Source organism: Macrotis lagotis, chromosome 1 (assembly GCF_037893015.1).
Source record: "Macrotis lagotis isolate mMagLag1 chromosome 1, bilby.v1.9.chrom.fasta, whole genome shotgun sequence".
Classification (NCBI taxonomy): domain Eukaryota; kingdom Metazoa; phylum Chordata; class Mammalia; order Peramelemorphia; family Peramelidae; genus Macrotis; species Macrotis lagotis.
Window position 1 is genome coordinate 508,913,275 of NC_133658.1, and position 15,985 is coordinate 508,929,259.

The 15,985-nt window shown below is 34.1% G+C and overlaps 1 protein-coding gene across 1 annotated transcript in view; it reads right to left on the reverse strand.

The window, feature by feature from the left end:
* HUNK (hormonally up-regulated Neu-associated kinase) overlaps nucleotides 1-15,985 on the reverse strand; it is a 140,382-nt gene that overhangs the window by 37,201 nt on the left and 87,196 nt on the right. Inside the window, exons 5-6 of the mRNA XM_074214121.1 lie at nucleotides 13,047-13,174; nucleotides 3,653-3,788 (exon numbers count right to left, since the gene is read on the reverse strand). Coding sequence (XP_074070222.1) covers nucleotides 3,653-3,788; nucleotides 13,047-13,174 — 264 coding nt within the window. The remainder of the gene's footprint in view (nucleotides 1-3,652; nucleotides 3,789-13,046; nucleotides 13,175-15,985) is intronic.

Below are 15,985 nucleotides of genomic sequence, written 5' to 3' on the forward strand. Positions count from 1 at the left end.
CTACCTTATACCCATCAGATGTTTGAAAAGGAAAATGGCTGATGTTGAAGGAGCTCTGAAACAATAGGAACTTTTATGAACATAGTAGTAAATTAGGTTAAACCATTCTGGAAAACAGTTTGGAACTATTACCCTTCCTTCTTCCCCAAACACATGTACATAATCTGACTCAGTAATACTACTATTAAGTATATACTTCAAGGAAGTAAAAAATTACAGGTAATCTTGTAAGGGTATACTACTAATAAAGGAGCCCCTGCCAGTGTGTTTCACATAACAACTAGCAGATTCAATTAGCCCACAGTAAAGACATTTATTTAGCAAAACAAGCTGAGTAGTTGCAAAACATTTTCCTGTAAAGTATACTCCCACAGAAACACATATCATACATGGTCAGTTTAAGATAAATGGTAGTGAGACACAGATACAAGATACACAGTAGGTAAAGGCAAGTGAATACTCTTGGTATTTCAGAGTCTGAAAGTTTTTTCTTTTTTCAGACTCCTCAGGTAGCTCTCTTTGGATTTAAGACCTTCATTGGACCACTTACCCAGTTGAGTCTCCAGGGTGTTTTTCTTTTCATAGGCTGTCTTCTTTGTTGTCAAGGGTTCCATTCCTTGAAGCTATTTCCTCCCTTGGGTGCCTATCTCTGTATACATGGGTCTTGTGTATATATTTTTTTCTTGCTGTAAACATTGTCTCTCACCCAGCAGTTCCTTTTCAAAGTTATATAGGAAGGGTGCAGCTAGGTGGCACAGTTGATAAAGCACCAGCCCTGAAGTCAGGAGGACCTCAGCTGAAATCCAGCTTCAGACACTTAATAATTACTTAGCTGTGTTACTGACTGTTGGGCCAGTCACTTAACCCTGTTGCCTTACAAAAACAAAAAAAGCTACTTAGGAGGGAGAGAAATTGACTCCTCCACAGACAGCTGATGACCAGTAATATCTTCAATTCTTTGGCTCTTCAATTGTTGAAATTTGTCCAGAGGCTTAGATTTTTAAAGCCCCTAGAAATCTGGTTATCTCATAAAAAGATTCAGGTGATTTTAATGTGATCATATCTCAATTCATGCCAGTCCCTACTAGTACCTTTCTCAATGCCTTCTTCAATGCCTATCTTTTTGTTTGATTCTGGAGTGAAGGAGCTTTTTACCATTTCTTTCTGGATTTTCTTAATCATTTGACCTGTTGGTCTTTTCAGATATTTTCTGGAGTATAAATAGATCCTCTCTGACATCTCATGTTGGAATATTAATTAGAAATGTTTCTTTTATCCTATCTTAAAATGCTTGTTTTCAGCATATACTAAGTAACAGGTCCTTTATGTCAAAAGACATGACACTATTGTTTTCTTTATTAGGCCAGTTCCTATCCTGCTCTCTAATCTACCCAACAGTTAGATGTTTAGTAAATTATACTTCTGATTAAACCTTAGAGCAAAATCTGAACTAGCAACATCAAGGATCTAGAATTTTATCTTAATTTCTGAGAGTTTACCTACAGACAGTTACAGAATTAGATGCCAAATTATAATTTAAAAAAAAAAACAGAAATCAGGCCAATAGAAGAGAGACTTGCTTCTTGATTTCAGCCTTATTTACTTAACAGATGTCACATTTAGTGGATTGATTAGACTCATTTAGACAGTGATTACATTAATGTAATGACCCATTCCATTTCCACTAATTTTTCCTTCCTTTAACAGAAAACATACCTATGTGCTGTACATTATTAGCAAAGTGTAATGAGCCATAGACTCTTAGTTTTGCTTTCAGGATCTGTTTCAGTTTCATTCTTTTGATATCTGACTAGGACTGGTGTCAGAAATCTAGTTCAAGATTCCCTTTGGAATCTTTCTTTCATTGTCTAAATTATTTCCCACATACTAGAACTTTGGGCAATGACTAAATGGAGCCACCACATGTTTACCTGAAATACAAACAGTACCAATATTTTACATAAAGTTCTCTGAGCCATGTCAGTGGAGATCTAAATCATCAGTCTAAAGCTATTATTTTTCATTGGAATCACCACAGTGTAGAACATTTTAACCCTTGCTAATAACTACTTTGTTTCCTTATCATTTTAAGAACTTCAAAAGGCTGCTCTTGTAATTCTGTATCTCTCCAATGTGGAATATCCATAAATCTTTCTTTTTACTTTGTATCCATTCTCTCCCTATTTCTATTTTCTCCATAGTCATATTTTTCTATTTAAACAACATTTCCATCTCCATCATCTAATCTTGGTCAATTGCCCAGCCTGCTGTCATGTCAGGCATGGAATCATTTGAGATGAGTTCTAGTCTTGGCAGGACTATCTTTGTAATTGGTTTTCTCTCAGCTTTAGAGTAATGTTAGTTATATCTACTTGCTGTTTAAATAGGAAAGGCAAAAATTTAAATCAACTGAGAACAAAAAATTTGCACCCACTTTATCCTCAATGCTTTTCTCAGGGAAAATGAATTAATAAATTACATTTAATATTAATAAACATAATATATTACATTTAAAGACCAGTGAATCTTTAATACTTACTTTCCCACCCATCTACCCACTCAAATGCTTTTGAATTGGTAAGAGCAGGTGAAAATGAAGAGTAAGAGCAATCCAGGGTTAAAAAGTTTGACTCAATGACTCTATACTTGTTGAAGATATTGATGGTAAAAGTAAGAGAGCCATTTTTTTGATAAAAGCAAGAACTGTCCTATTTGTTTCCCCAAATCACTGTCCAATCACTCATAGCATAGGGCTTTTCAAAGTACACTCTGATCTCATGCAATTAATAATCAAAATGGCAGATAGGTAGTGTAGTGGATGGACTGTTGAACAGAATCAAGAAGCTTGAATTAAGTTCAAATTCTGCTTCAGATGCTTTCTAACTTGGTGACCCTGAAGCATGTCATTTAATGTCTTCTTCAATTGTAAAATCAGGTGATTGGATTTGAGGGTTTTGAAGGTCCTTTTCAACATGAAATCTGTGATTCTATGATCTAAATGTTAGAGACACCTTGGAATCTATTAAGGGAACACAATGTGCATACATATATGTACATATGAGATAAATGATGTAATTTAGGGGACAAAAGCACTAGCAGCTGGAGGGCATCTCATGTAGGAAGGAACATTTATGTTGAACTTTCATAGAAAGTATTTATGAGCAATGAGGGATATTCACTCTTCTGTAGTCAAAGAATCACTTCAGTGAAATCACCAATAGTCTCTCTCCTACTGGGTGATAGAATAATAAACCATTCATTCCTGTGAACCAAGTAAAAGTAGAGAATGTTATGTCCATTGACTCTTTTTCCTATGACTGTTTCTTAACTCAAAATTTCCCTGGTAAGTACATTTTCCATCAGTTATTCTCTTTGGCTTTGATTCTAAGGATCAACATGTCCCTGAACTGGTCCCCCTTGCCATCACCATCAATTTTTCAACTTCATTTTATGTGCTGTCTTCTTCTATTAGGTTGTAAACTCCTTGAAGCAGAGCTACCTCCTTTTCTTGTTTGTATCCTTAGCACTTAGTGCAATTCCTAGAACATAATAGTTGTTTATTAAATTTTTATATGATCAGATTGAATTTTATATCCAAAGTATTCTTACATATAAACCCTATCTCATTAGAGAGCAATATTTTCTGAAGTACCTGTTTGGATATGTGATGTTATATGGTGCTTTCCCAGGACAATTTTCATTAAGCCAACGATTTGCCAATGCTTGCTGAATGTTTGGCCTCTTTGCAGGATCTGGTTCTAGTAGAGATCGAAGGAAGTTTGTGGCTGCTATGAAGACATCAAGAAAAGAAAATATCAGTATCACAATCTTCTTAATCCCTAAGAAACCTGGAACCCCAATTCTGTTCTTATTAGCAATTTCTAATCATCTCCTACTACTCTAACATGTCTCTGCTGGGAATTTCTGCTGAGACTAGCAATTTCTAACTGCTCCTGTTCTCAGGCAGAGATAGATCCAAGGACAATTCTGTAACATTCCTTTCATGCAGTTCAGTCAATCTGATGACCCCATAAGTAATCCTAATTTGGGTTACAGTCAGTGGTCTGCCCCTGTTAGCTACAAATGACTTAAACCATCTAAGTTTTTCTAGTATGGTTTTTCTATGCTATCATCCTGAAATAAATAATGTGAACAGCCACTCCAACTATCTATACCTAACTGGTCCCCTTCTGAGTCTATACAACCTCTGTTTGCAATTAATGTCACTGAAATCTGAATAAGATAGTGTATTGCCCAAAATTACAATTCTTTGACCCTAAATAAAGCCTTACTTTATGTATTGATTAATTTGTTGATCTAATTTTCTTGAAAGACTCAGTAGAGTAATTTCTGAACAATTGTCATAAGTATCTATTTTTTTTGTCCCTCCTTTCAACCTTCTTTCAATACCCCTGATATCCCTCATCCTAAAAAGGGAAACCCCACTACAAGTCTATTTCTTTGGGAAATGTTCTTAGAACCACTGATCTGAGAACTAGCAGGGTCTTCAAAAGTTCATTTATTCCTATTTTCTCTCTCTCTCTCTCTCTCTTACTGGGTAGTGTGAATTTGTAGTCTGTTTTACATGAGGCATTTGGAACCTAGGGAGGGAATAGACCTCTCCAAGGACATAGAAACAGCAAGTGACTCAATGGAAACCAGAACCAACAACCCCTTAAGGAAATGCTTCTCTCCATTATATGGTACTTCTTTCTATTCTTTACCAAAAAAAAAAAAAATATATATATATATATATATATGCATCATAATTATGAAATTAATAATAGAAACAAGCAGAGTAGGTGACTTGTTTTCTTTTTTTTTGTACAAGGCAATGAGGGTTAAGTGATTTGCCCAAGGTCAAATAGCTAGGTAATTATCATGTGTCAGGCTGGATTTGAACTTAGTCCTACTGACTCTAGGGCTATCCACTAATGCCAAATAACTGACCCAGTGACTGATTAAAAAGGTATCAATAGGGTGACAAGTTTCCAATAGTAGGGCAAAAACAAACCTGTTACTTGATAATTTATGCTACTCTGCTCTGCAATCATGCTCCCTCTTCCTTCCCTCTCCCCAATTCAAAAACCTTGATTTCCCTGAAGCTGCCTAGTGGGCCATGGGAATAATACTGCTAGATTACTAGTTGGCATCATTTATGATCAGAACTATAGCAATATCTGACCATCTTCAAACCTCCAACTTTCATTCTTGATTAAAGAAAACATCCTTGGCAAATACTTTCACTCTGGTTCATCTTATGTTGGTCCAAGAATTTCATTTCTAGTTACACAATATGAATGTCCCTGGCCATCTCTCTTAATCATAGTCACAATCTCCCCCAAAACCAACAAATCAGAATCAGTGTCCTATTTGGGGTATTCAGGTAAGTTGGGCCTGATTTAAATATTCTAATTTTTTCAAATACTACCATACTGCTGATTAGACCATCATGAAACAGGTTAGCTTTACTTTACTCTCAAAAGTATCACTGTAAAATTACCTTACTGACAATTAGACCATGAGAGACAGGTTAGCTTTGCTGTATTGTCATAACTTTGTTACCATAAAAATACCATACTGATACTGCCTGGCATTACTGTAATGTCATGGTGCCCAGATGACATGAGAAAGACCTACATCTAAAAAGCCAAGATCTCCCTGTTTCCAGACCCACACCAGAAGTTCTGTTTCCTACACTATCAGGTCACTAAGTTAAAATGATCTAGAAGAGGAGTAAGAAGGATGGCTTTGTACACTCCCCTTATTTAATCAATATAATGTACTTGTCTTGTCAACATTTACTTGATGTCATGTTCTTCTCTGATTACAAGGGACAATAATCAATCAATATGGCAAAAAGCAGGTCTAAGATATACCACCAAATAATAATTCAAACCACATAATACTGTTTAATGCAAGAAACTGAGAGGATAGTTTAAATTCTGTTTCCTTAGGTTGAACTTTTTTGTTGGTGGTGGTTGATAAAGTCCCTTTCAGCAACAAAAATTTCCACTAGATTGAAAAAGATGATTATTATGATGTTTGACTACAAGTGTGTAAACTGGGTCATGAAAGTCTTTACAAGGAATTTATTAGTAAAATTTTAAAGCATGATTATATCAAGTCATGGAATAAATTTAAAATCTAGATGCCTAGGCAAAAAGGTTCTTTTATGTTTTCCTTGCCAAATAAACCTTGCAACTGAAATGTATCTAAGCTAGCAACCAAAAAAATTTTACTTAAAATTTCTAAATCAGTAGTTCCCAAACTGGAACATGTATACCCTTCCCATGTGCAAGAAACTTGTCAAAAGGTATGGGGAAATTTGGAAAAGACCTATATTGTCTTACCGAAGTAATCTAAAAATAGTAGTATTAATGGGTGGGGGGTGGGGTGGATGGAACTTAATGGAATGGAGAGACAACAGTGAGGAGGTGGGAATGGAGTAGGAAATGGAAGAAGTTTCATATTTGAAATTGAAATTTTTTAAAAGAGAATATTTGAAGGAATAAGTCCTAGAAATCAACATCAAATAATGAAATTTAAATATAAATTCATTTTCATACTGGATTAGAAAACATTTAGTGATGACATGGTGCAGGATGAGCTAATTGATTATTTTTGTTGTTTTTTCTGCAAGGCAGTGGGGTTAAATGACTTGCCCAAGGTCACACAGCTAGGTAATTATTAAGGGTCTGAGGTCAGATTTGAACTCAGGTCCTCCTGACTCCAGGGCTGGTGTTCTATCCACTGTGCCACCTAGCTGCCCCCTAATTAATCTTCATAATCCAAAACTCTAAATGATTTCCAATCAATTAAATTACAAAATTGTTAGGGTTTTTTAGGAAAAACACATGACTTTCTTATTAAGCATACTCACAATGCTTTAATTCTATTTGCAAGAACTAATTTTTGTGAATCAAGATTCTCATTCTGTTCTCACCCTAATCCGAAATAAGATATTCAACAAACATTCAACAAAATGTTCAGGTATCTCTTTCAGAAATAAAATAAAATGGTTGGTTGAAAAGCAACAGAATCAAGAATCTAATTAATTTGACTGGAAAACCATTGAACAACTTTATGATATAAAAATATTACATGCCAAGTAAAGTTTAGGAAAAATTAATCTATTCCTTATGCATATATGCATGATTAAGCTCTAGAACTTATTTGATTTCATATTGAATAGAGGTGTGGAATGGTTTGTTGAAAGCCAAAGAAGCATAAAGATAAAAAAAATTGGGGGAAATTTCCCTAAATTTAAGGAGTTAGTCACTACTACTTTAAATGTCATATCTTAACAAGGAAGGCAAGGGAACATTTATTAAACGCCTTCTATGTCCCAGGCATAGTGGTAAATATTTTAGAAATATTATTTCATTTGATTCTCACAATAGCCCTGCAAGGTTATTTTTTTTTATCTGTTTTTAACTGTTTTTATCTCTATTTTACAATTGAAGAAACTGAGACAGATAGCCATTAAGTGACTTGTTGTGGTGGTCAGACACATAGATAGTAAAGGTCTTAGTTCAGATTTGAACTCATATTTCCCTAACTCCAGGCTCAGTTGTTTCTATTTGCTACTCAATTGCTTCCAAGGAGCATTTGCAAAAACAGTGATGCCATTATATTAATAAAAATAGAATTCCATAGGAATTGAACTAGTTATTGCAATGATCATAAAACATTTAAGTCCTAAATATACAAATATACACATACAAATGTGTAAAGAACTTGAAAGAAATGTTAAAATGCATAGACTCAAGTATGCATTCTTTAATTATGTTTTATTATGATACAACTCATCATTTATAAGAATTTGGGCAGCAGAAAATTAAAGGCAATAACATGTAATAAAAACCTAAAATAATATGATTACTTTATAAGAAAGGTATTTATTTTAGCATATAATACCACATTTTGAAAGTGCTACAATTGAATGTTGCTTCTCTACAAGGACTTTTTATCTCTTGCCATCTATTCAATTTTTAAATAGGCGCAATTTTCTTCATTATAAAATAACTATTATACCTGGCCAAATTAACAAGTCAATATAAATGCACAAATGAGTTTATTTAATAGTATCACATTTTTCAAAATAATAACAGACATTTACTTGAACAGATACTTTTTGAATACTTCTCCACTAGGATTTTTTTTTTAAGTTTGTAAAGAGATTTAGCATGGAGAAAAAAAAATTCAAGAAAGGTACTTCTTCCACAGAAGAGTCTATCTTGATTGAAGAATAATCAGGAAGCTACCCTTTCCAAAATGATGGATCTTGGTTCCTTATGCTTAAAGTCTTTCACAGGAAAGAGGCCTACTACCAAAGAAAGGAATGGCTAATACATGATGCATAAGAAAACTAAAAGCATATAATTTTTATGGGTTCACACATAATGATGCTATAAGATCAGTCTTTAAATGATAAGCCCTGGAAAGTAGAGAAATTCCAAAGAGAGTATTTTCCTCATGTGGTATGAAAGAGAAAGTGCATGTTTAAATTCCCAGTCATTTTTCAGTCATATTCAATTCATTTTGACTCCTCAGGGTTTTCTTGGGAAAGATACTGAAGTGATTTGCCATTTCCTTCTCCAAGTCATTTTAAAAATGAGGAAACTGAGGCAACACAAATAACTGTTCAAAATTTTCTTATAATAAATATCAGTCAAGGCATAAAAAAACTAAGATGTATGTTGGCAAAAGACAAATGCCAGAGTGATAAAAGATATCCAACAATGAATATAGCTCAAAGGAGCAATCCCTATGGATGGTGAGGTCTCCCAGATGCACCTGTTTGAAAATATCACTATGCTAATTCCATCAAGACCAAGGAAAATGAAGAGTTTCCTGGAAGAGATTTGTAATCATGCAAAGGAATTTGACCTGGCAATTTACTCAGGAAAGACCAACTATAGTTGGAGAATTTATTGAGAGCCCTATGAAGGCCAAAGTCCATATTTTCATTATTAACATTTTAGCAGTATTGCAATATGGTAGTGAGACATAGATGATCACTCACTGCTTCCAAAGAACTAAAGATGAGTATCATACAGAGGATAATTAAGAGAAGTATAAGAAGTTCAATAAAATGCAAGGCATAAACAGTGAGAAACTACAATTAATGTAAAGAAAGACTACAAGGAATAGTGTATCATGTGACTAGAATGAAGCAGCCAGAGTATCCCACTGGTACTTTGGCAATGTCAGGAGATATCAAGGAAGATTTCCATCATGTTGGACAGTCCCCACTGATGAACTTATAGACAAAAGAGACGCAGAATGTACAGATATGAATGGGTTTTGATATTCATCATAGGAAAAATTATTAGTACTCTGATTATTATTAGCATTTTTGGTTACTCCACCAACTCACTTGCAAATCAAGAACTGCTTCCTTAAAAAACAATGGGAATAGTTTACTTCATGATTGAGTCTCAATTTCTTTTTCATTGTATTGCTTTTCCCCCACTCTTATAGGCCCTGAATTTCAAGATCAGTCATGTATAAAGGAGAAACACCATGTTTATTTTCCACCATTACACTCAACCTAATACAGGGCAAGCATACTATATCCAACCCTCATTTTCTATTCTGAAGGCACTTATCTCCAGTTCCTATTGCTGTATGAATATTTCATCAGCTTTCCAATATTTCCAATCCTGGCTTGTTTGTAGCATGATGAAAGTGAGATAAGAGAAATGACTTCAGGAAAAATATGAAAACTATAAAGAACATTTCACTACAATACCTAGAGTTAGACAGAACAAGTCAAATCCTGTCCAGACTCAACAGACCTCCTCTTTCTTGACTCCTAGACTAAAGCATCTGTACAAACTATCAACCAGTCCATTGTCTTATGAAATTTTAATTATCATTTGTTTGACCTCCCATGAACACAAATATCTCATTTTCTGCTTCATTTCAGTGAGCTTAATGGCACAAATCTTCGGATAATCTTAAGTCATTGCTTAGAATGTGCTACAAATCCTATTGTTAGGCTGTAATAATTAAAGATGCACTTCAGAGAAATTCATCAGGCATGTAAAATATTTTTATTCCATGATGCAGCAGCTCTAGAATAGAAGAAAGTACCCAGCAGAAAAATGAATCAGGCTAAATTTATTAAATTTTACAATAAGAGGGTTCCAATGTTATGAAAACATAATGATTCTGTCAGTTAAATAATCTTATATTTTTACATGCAGTGATGGTAGAAGTCTATTTAAAAACTTTTCTGGAAAATACTCCCCTTTAAAGTGTAGTAGAGAAAAAGTGTTGACACATTATTCATTTCTAAAACAACACTACATTACATCATTCACATTATTACCAGCTTAATTAAGACATTTGTAAAACTATTAAAATGTGTCATAATTTCAATTTAGATTGCTATTACAAAAGAAAGGGGTAGTTGGATCATGAAAGTAGATAGACAGCTCATCTTGGAGCCTGCTAAATAACAGTGTGCTAAACCTCAACACTGATTAGGATGCACAAATTCTGTAATTTTTAAGTATTCTTTACTTTATAATTGTGTTTCATATTGTTTTGCCCTTTTCTTAATGACTGTCCATAATTATACAATAAGTAAGCATCAGAGGGAGAATTTAAATCTAGGCTTCTTTTTAATCCAAGCATTTTTCCTCTTCCTTTAAGTGTGTGTCCTAAGGTTATTTATGTTACCTTTTATGGATGAATAATAAACTCCATGGGAAAACCTTATTAGGATTAAATTATTAGGGGGTGGCTAGATGGTGCAGTGGATAAAGCACTGGCCTGGAGTCAGGAGTACCTGAGTTCAAATCCAGCCTCAGACACTTAATAATTACCTAGCTGTGTGGCCTTGGGCAAGCCACTTAACCCCCTTTGCTTTGCAAAAAAAAGGATTAAATTATTATTGAATTCATTTTATTACAATTTTTAAAAGTATAAAATTATCACTAAATTATTATTTTATTAAAATATATAATAGTTATTGGAAAATTTCTGCCAATCTTTAAGAAAAAGAAAAATATAATTATTTAATTAAAGCAGAATCCACTCAAATAGAATTGAAATCCAACATAAAATTCATCAGATCAGGGACCCAAACCATATTGACACTCAAAAATGAAGCTGCATTACTTTTATGAATCATAAAATCCAAACAATGCAGTATCATCAACTGAAGAAAACTAAAGTTTTGGTTTCTGAAACATATTTAAGGATAGAAAAACTAATCCATATAGTGAGATAGTACAAACCACAAACTAAAACATTTTATAAAACTATTCAACTGGAATAAAACACCATATCTAAACAGGATTAGTCCTAAAGTTATTCCATAAAAGCATCTTTAATACATTATAGTCAGTTCCAACAATAAAGTTATAAAACAAATTAGACTGTAAGCTCCCTGAGAGCAGGGTTTGTCTTTTAATAATGGCTAGTATTAATAAAGAGCTTTAAGGTTTGCAAAGCATTTTATAAATATTACCTTATTTTATTTTTACTTTTAATTTTATCTCCAGCACTAAGCACAAGATATCTGGAACATAATAGGTAATAAATAAATCCTCATTGGCTGATTAACTATAATACTACTTGACTACTGGCTCATTTATGGTGCTATTCTTTGGAAATAACTGTCCTCTTTAATGTTGTTTCACCTAGTATCATCAGTTCACAAATTCAGTGATTTGGGGCAGGGAGACCAATATATACCCTGAACAAAACATGAACTAAACTGGTCTATCATTAAGTTATATTGACTAGTAAAAAATATTTTTTTTTTGGCAAGGCAGTGGGGTTAAGTGGCTTGCCCAAGGCCACACAGCTAGGTAATTATTAAGTGTCTGAGACCGGATTTGAACCCAGGTACTCCTGACTTCATGCTGGTGCTCTGTCTACTGTGCCACCTAGCTGCCCCTCATAAAAATTCTTAAAACTAGTAAGACTTTAAATGCTTTTGTCAATATGAGACATTCTAAGATGAGCTAATTTCTCATTACTTATCATTTCTAATTCTTTTTTCAAAACCCAATTCAGGTCAATTAAGAACTTTTTTTTCCTAGTTAAGCAGTTCAAAATTCTACAGGGACAGATTATGGTAACCCAAGATGGAAATTTAAAGTACCTGCTTGAAAGATGAGAGAAAGGAGGGAGTTATAATTAATCCCTTCCAGTTAGGACATAAAAGAAATATAATGTCTAGTTCTAGGGTATAAAAGTGGTTAATGATGATAAAGGAGCTAGAAACAGTCTATAATGAGTCAAAGAATATTTATCTTAGAGAAGCAAAAACATAGAAGGATATGATAATTGAATTCAAAAGTTCAAAGGGATGTTAAATGGAAGACAATTTAGATTTATATTGGTTGATCTGAGGAGGGGCAGGAGACAACTAAGAGCTGAGTAAAAATTAAAAAGAGATAGATTTCAAATCAAATTTGAGGAAAACTCTTTTAATGATTAAACTGGTGTCAAAATGAAAACTTATGTTTCAAAGGGGTCATATATGTCAATAAAAAGAATCTAGGGGCGGCTAGGTGGCGTAGTGGATAAAGCACCGGCCTTGGAGTCAGGAGTACCTGGGTTCAAATCCGGTCTCAGACACTTAATAATTACCTAGTTTTGTGGCCTTGGGCAAGCCACTTAACCCCATCTGCTTTGCAAAACAAAAAACAAACAAAAAAAAAAGAATCTAGACTCTAGATGACCACTTGAAAATGTTGCAGATTCATGCTTTGAGTGGGGAGCTGAAATGGAAAATATCTTGAGATCCCATCTGATTCTAAAATTCAATGAATATTCAGATTACTACTTTTAAAAGCATATGATGTTATATGTTTTGCATGACTTCACAATAATGAATTGTTTGCCTTCTCAATAGCTGGGGGAGGGACTGAAGGTAGAGAGAGAATTTGTAATTAAAAATTTAAAAAAAGAATATTAAAAAATTTAAATTAAAAAATGTTTCTCTAAAAACACCACACATAAACACCACACATACACAAGTAAAATGCTATGTGCTGGATTTGAATGAACATGGAGATTACCAGTAGAAAGTTGCGTAGGGAGGGGATTCATTTCTTTGTCCACCATCTTTTGGTATAAAGCTCTCAGACTGAAGGGCTCCACAGTGAAAGGCAGTGTTCCAGTTAACATAGCAAACATATTCACACCTCTACAAAAAAGAAAAGAGAAAAGATGACACAATGCAGCAGAATGATTTTCAGCGGGGTAGGAACATGATGGGGAAGCCTAGGCTTAAGGTTAATATTATTTACATAATATTTTACACTAAGAAAGAAACAATAACTTCACTCATTCACCTTTTGGAAATATTGCCTGCATTATATAAGACCACAAGCACAAAAGCCTCAATGGCATTACTGAAGTGAAGCCCTGGGCAAAGAACCATGGCAACAGGTTAGGTCTACAATGATAATGATGAAAAAGGAAATACAATTTCATTTTCTTTCTTCAAATTGATAAACTCATAAAAATGTCCTTAGTTACAAAGTACAGAGGGGATTATTTGAAAGATTATGGGGATCTTAAATATAAAAATGCATTCCTAAATGTCTATTTTTCAAATAGAACTTGAGATAGTTACAGATTATAACTATGAGAATCATAGAATCCTAAAATTTGAACTAGAAAAAATTCTAATTTATCTATTGGGAAGCTAAGAAGTGCAGTGGATAGATCACCGACCCTGGAGTCTGGAGAGAGTTCAAATCTGTCCTCAGATATTTAATAATTACCTAACTATATGACTTTGGGCAAGTCACTCAACCCCATTGCCCTGCAAAAAAAAAAAAATCAAACAATTTATCTAGTTTGGGTCCCCATTTTAAAGAAGGAACTAAGGCCATGTTAAATGCTGGCACAAGGTTATATAAGTATTAAATAGCAGAGTTAAAAATTAAATTCCAGCTACTCTGATTCCAGTCACCTTGTACCACAATGCCAGTTGTACCACAATTCAGCATGAAACCAGAGTTGGCCTGGTGATTACTAAACCCTAGTACACTTTGCTATTTCTTTGAATTAAATTCTGACTTTCAATCAAAGACATATTTTAATGGTGTTCTCTTATCATATTCTAATTTATAATATTATTTCTAGCACATAGCTGGCAGTTAACAATTTGTTAATTGATAAATAATAAGACAGACAAAATAAAATAAAAAATGGGGGAGAGAGAGAGAGAGAGAGAGAGAGAGAGAGAGAGAGAGAGAGAGAGAGAGAGAGAGAGAGAGAAAGGTGGTGACAAAGAACTTCTGGTTTGAAAACTTTTCAACAATGCTGAGTATATCCCCTGTAGTACCTCTATATTATAAATTAGTAGTTAAGTCCTAGAGATTTGCTCTAAGTATTCAGTGACTTGACCAGGCTCATATAGTTAATAAATATGGGTTAGTATCTGAATATGTCTTCCTGACTCCAAGCCAAAACTGTATACTAAACCATACTATCTCTTTAAAAGCTCTATCCCACATAACATAATTAGATGGCTATTGGCCAGCAATGCTCAGTCTGATTTTCTAGATGTAGTTGAAAGGTCATCAAGAATGAAGCTGGCTGTCTAGATTAAAAACTGATGAGGATTTTTTGAGGACTTTTCCCCCAAGTGCACACTAAACATAGTTTTGAAGATTTTCTTGATGGGAAGGAAAATTTTGACGCTGGAATGCTTAAAGAACTTTGGACTGTGCAAAGATAGGTTTAAATATACAAGAGGATTTCCAGCTTTAAAAAAAAGGCACCATAAAAAGAGCTTTAAATTAAAATTACTGAAGATCAGTACTACTGAGATTCCACTGAACATTTCTTAAGGAAAGAAAACTGGTATAGCAATTCAACAATTCACATCTATAGGTGGGGTGGAGAGCTGTTCCTTTTGGAAGAATGGAGGAGCATCTGAATTTTCCTGCCCCTTCCCTCAGCCAACAAAATTCCTTCACCTCTTTGTTACTTCTTTGGTTCTTTCTTAGATTGTCCCCTTCCCATTATACTGTAAACTCTTTAAGACCTTGATCTATCTCTTACCCATCTCAAGTGAATAGTCTAGGATTACAGGTGTAAATCATTTATCCTAATCCCCTTCATTTTACATATGAAGAAACTGAGGTCCTAAAAGGTAAAACTAATCAAAGGTTACAGAAGTCATCTGGTTCATTCCCCAATTGACAAATGGTCAAAGGATATGCAAAGGCAATTTGCAGAAGAGGAAATCAAAGCAATTCATAGTCATATGAAAAATTGCTCTAAATCATTACTTATTAGAGAAATGCAAATTAAAGCATCTCTGAGGCACCACCTTACACCTCTCAGACTAGCCAATATGACCAGAAAAGGCAATGATCAATGTTGAAAGGGATGTGGGAAATCTGGGACACTAATACATTATTGGTGGAGCTGTGAACTCATTCAACCTTTCGGCAGAGCAGTTTGGAACTACACCCAAAGGGCAACAAAAATGTGCATACCCTTTGATCCAGCAATACCACTACTGGATTTATACCCTGGAGAGATCATGAAAAAGGGTAAAAACATCACCTGTACAAAAATATTCATAAACAGCCTTGTTTGTGGTGACAAAGAATTAGAAATCAAGCAAATGTCCTTCAATTGGGGAATGACTTAGCAAGCTGTGGTATATTTATGTCATGGAACACTATTCTATTAGAAACCAGGGAAATTCAGGGAAGCCTGGAGGGAGAATACCATCTGTATCCAGAGAAAGAATTGTGGAGTTTGAACAAAGACCAAACAACTTTAATTTAGGAAAAACAAACTGATATCTTATTACTGTAATCTTGCTATCTCTTATACTTTATTTTTCTTCCTTAAGGATATGTTTTCTCTCATCACATTCAATTTGGATCAATGTATAGCATGGAAACAATGTAAAGATTGGCAAATTGCCTTCTATGGTGTGGGGAGGGAAGTAAGATTAGGGGAAAAATTTTAAAACTCAAAATAAATA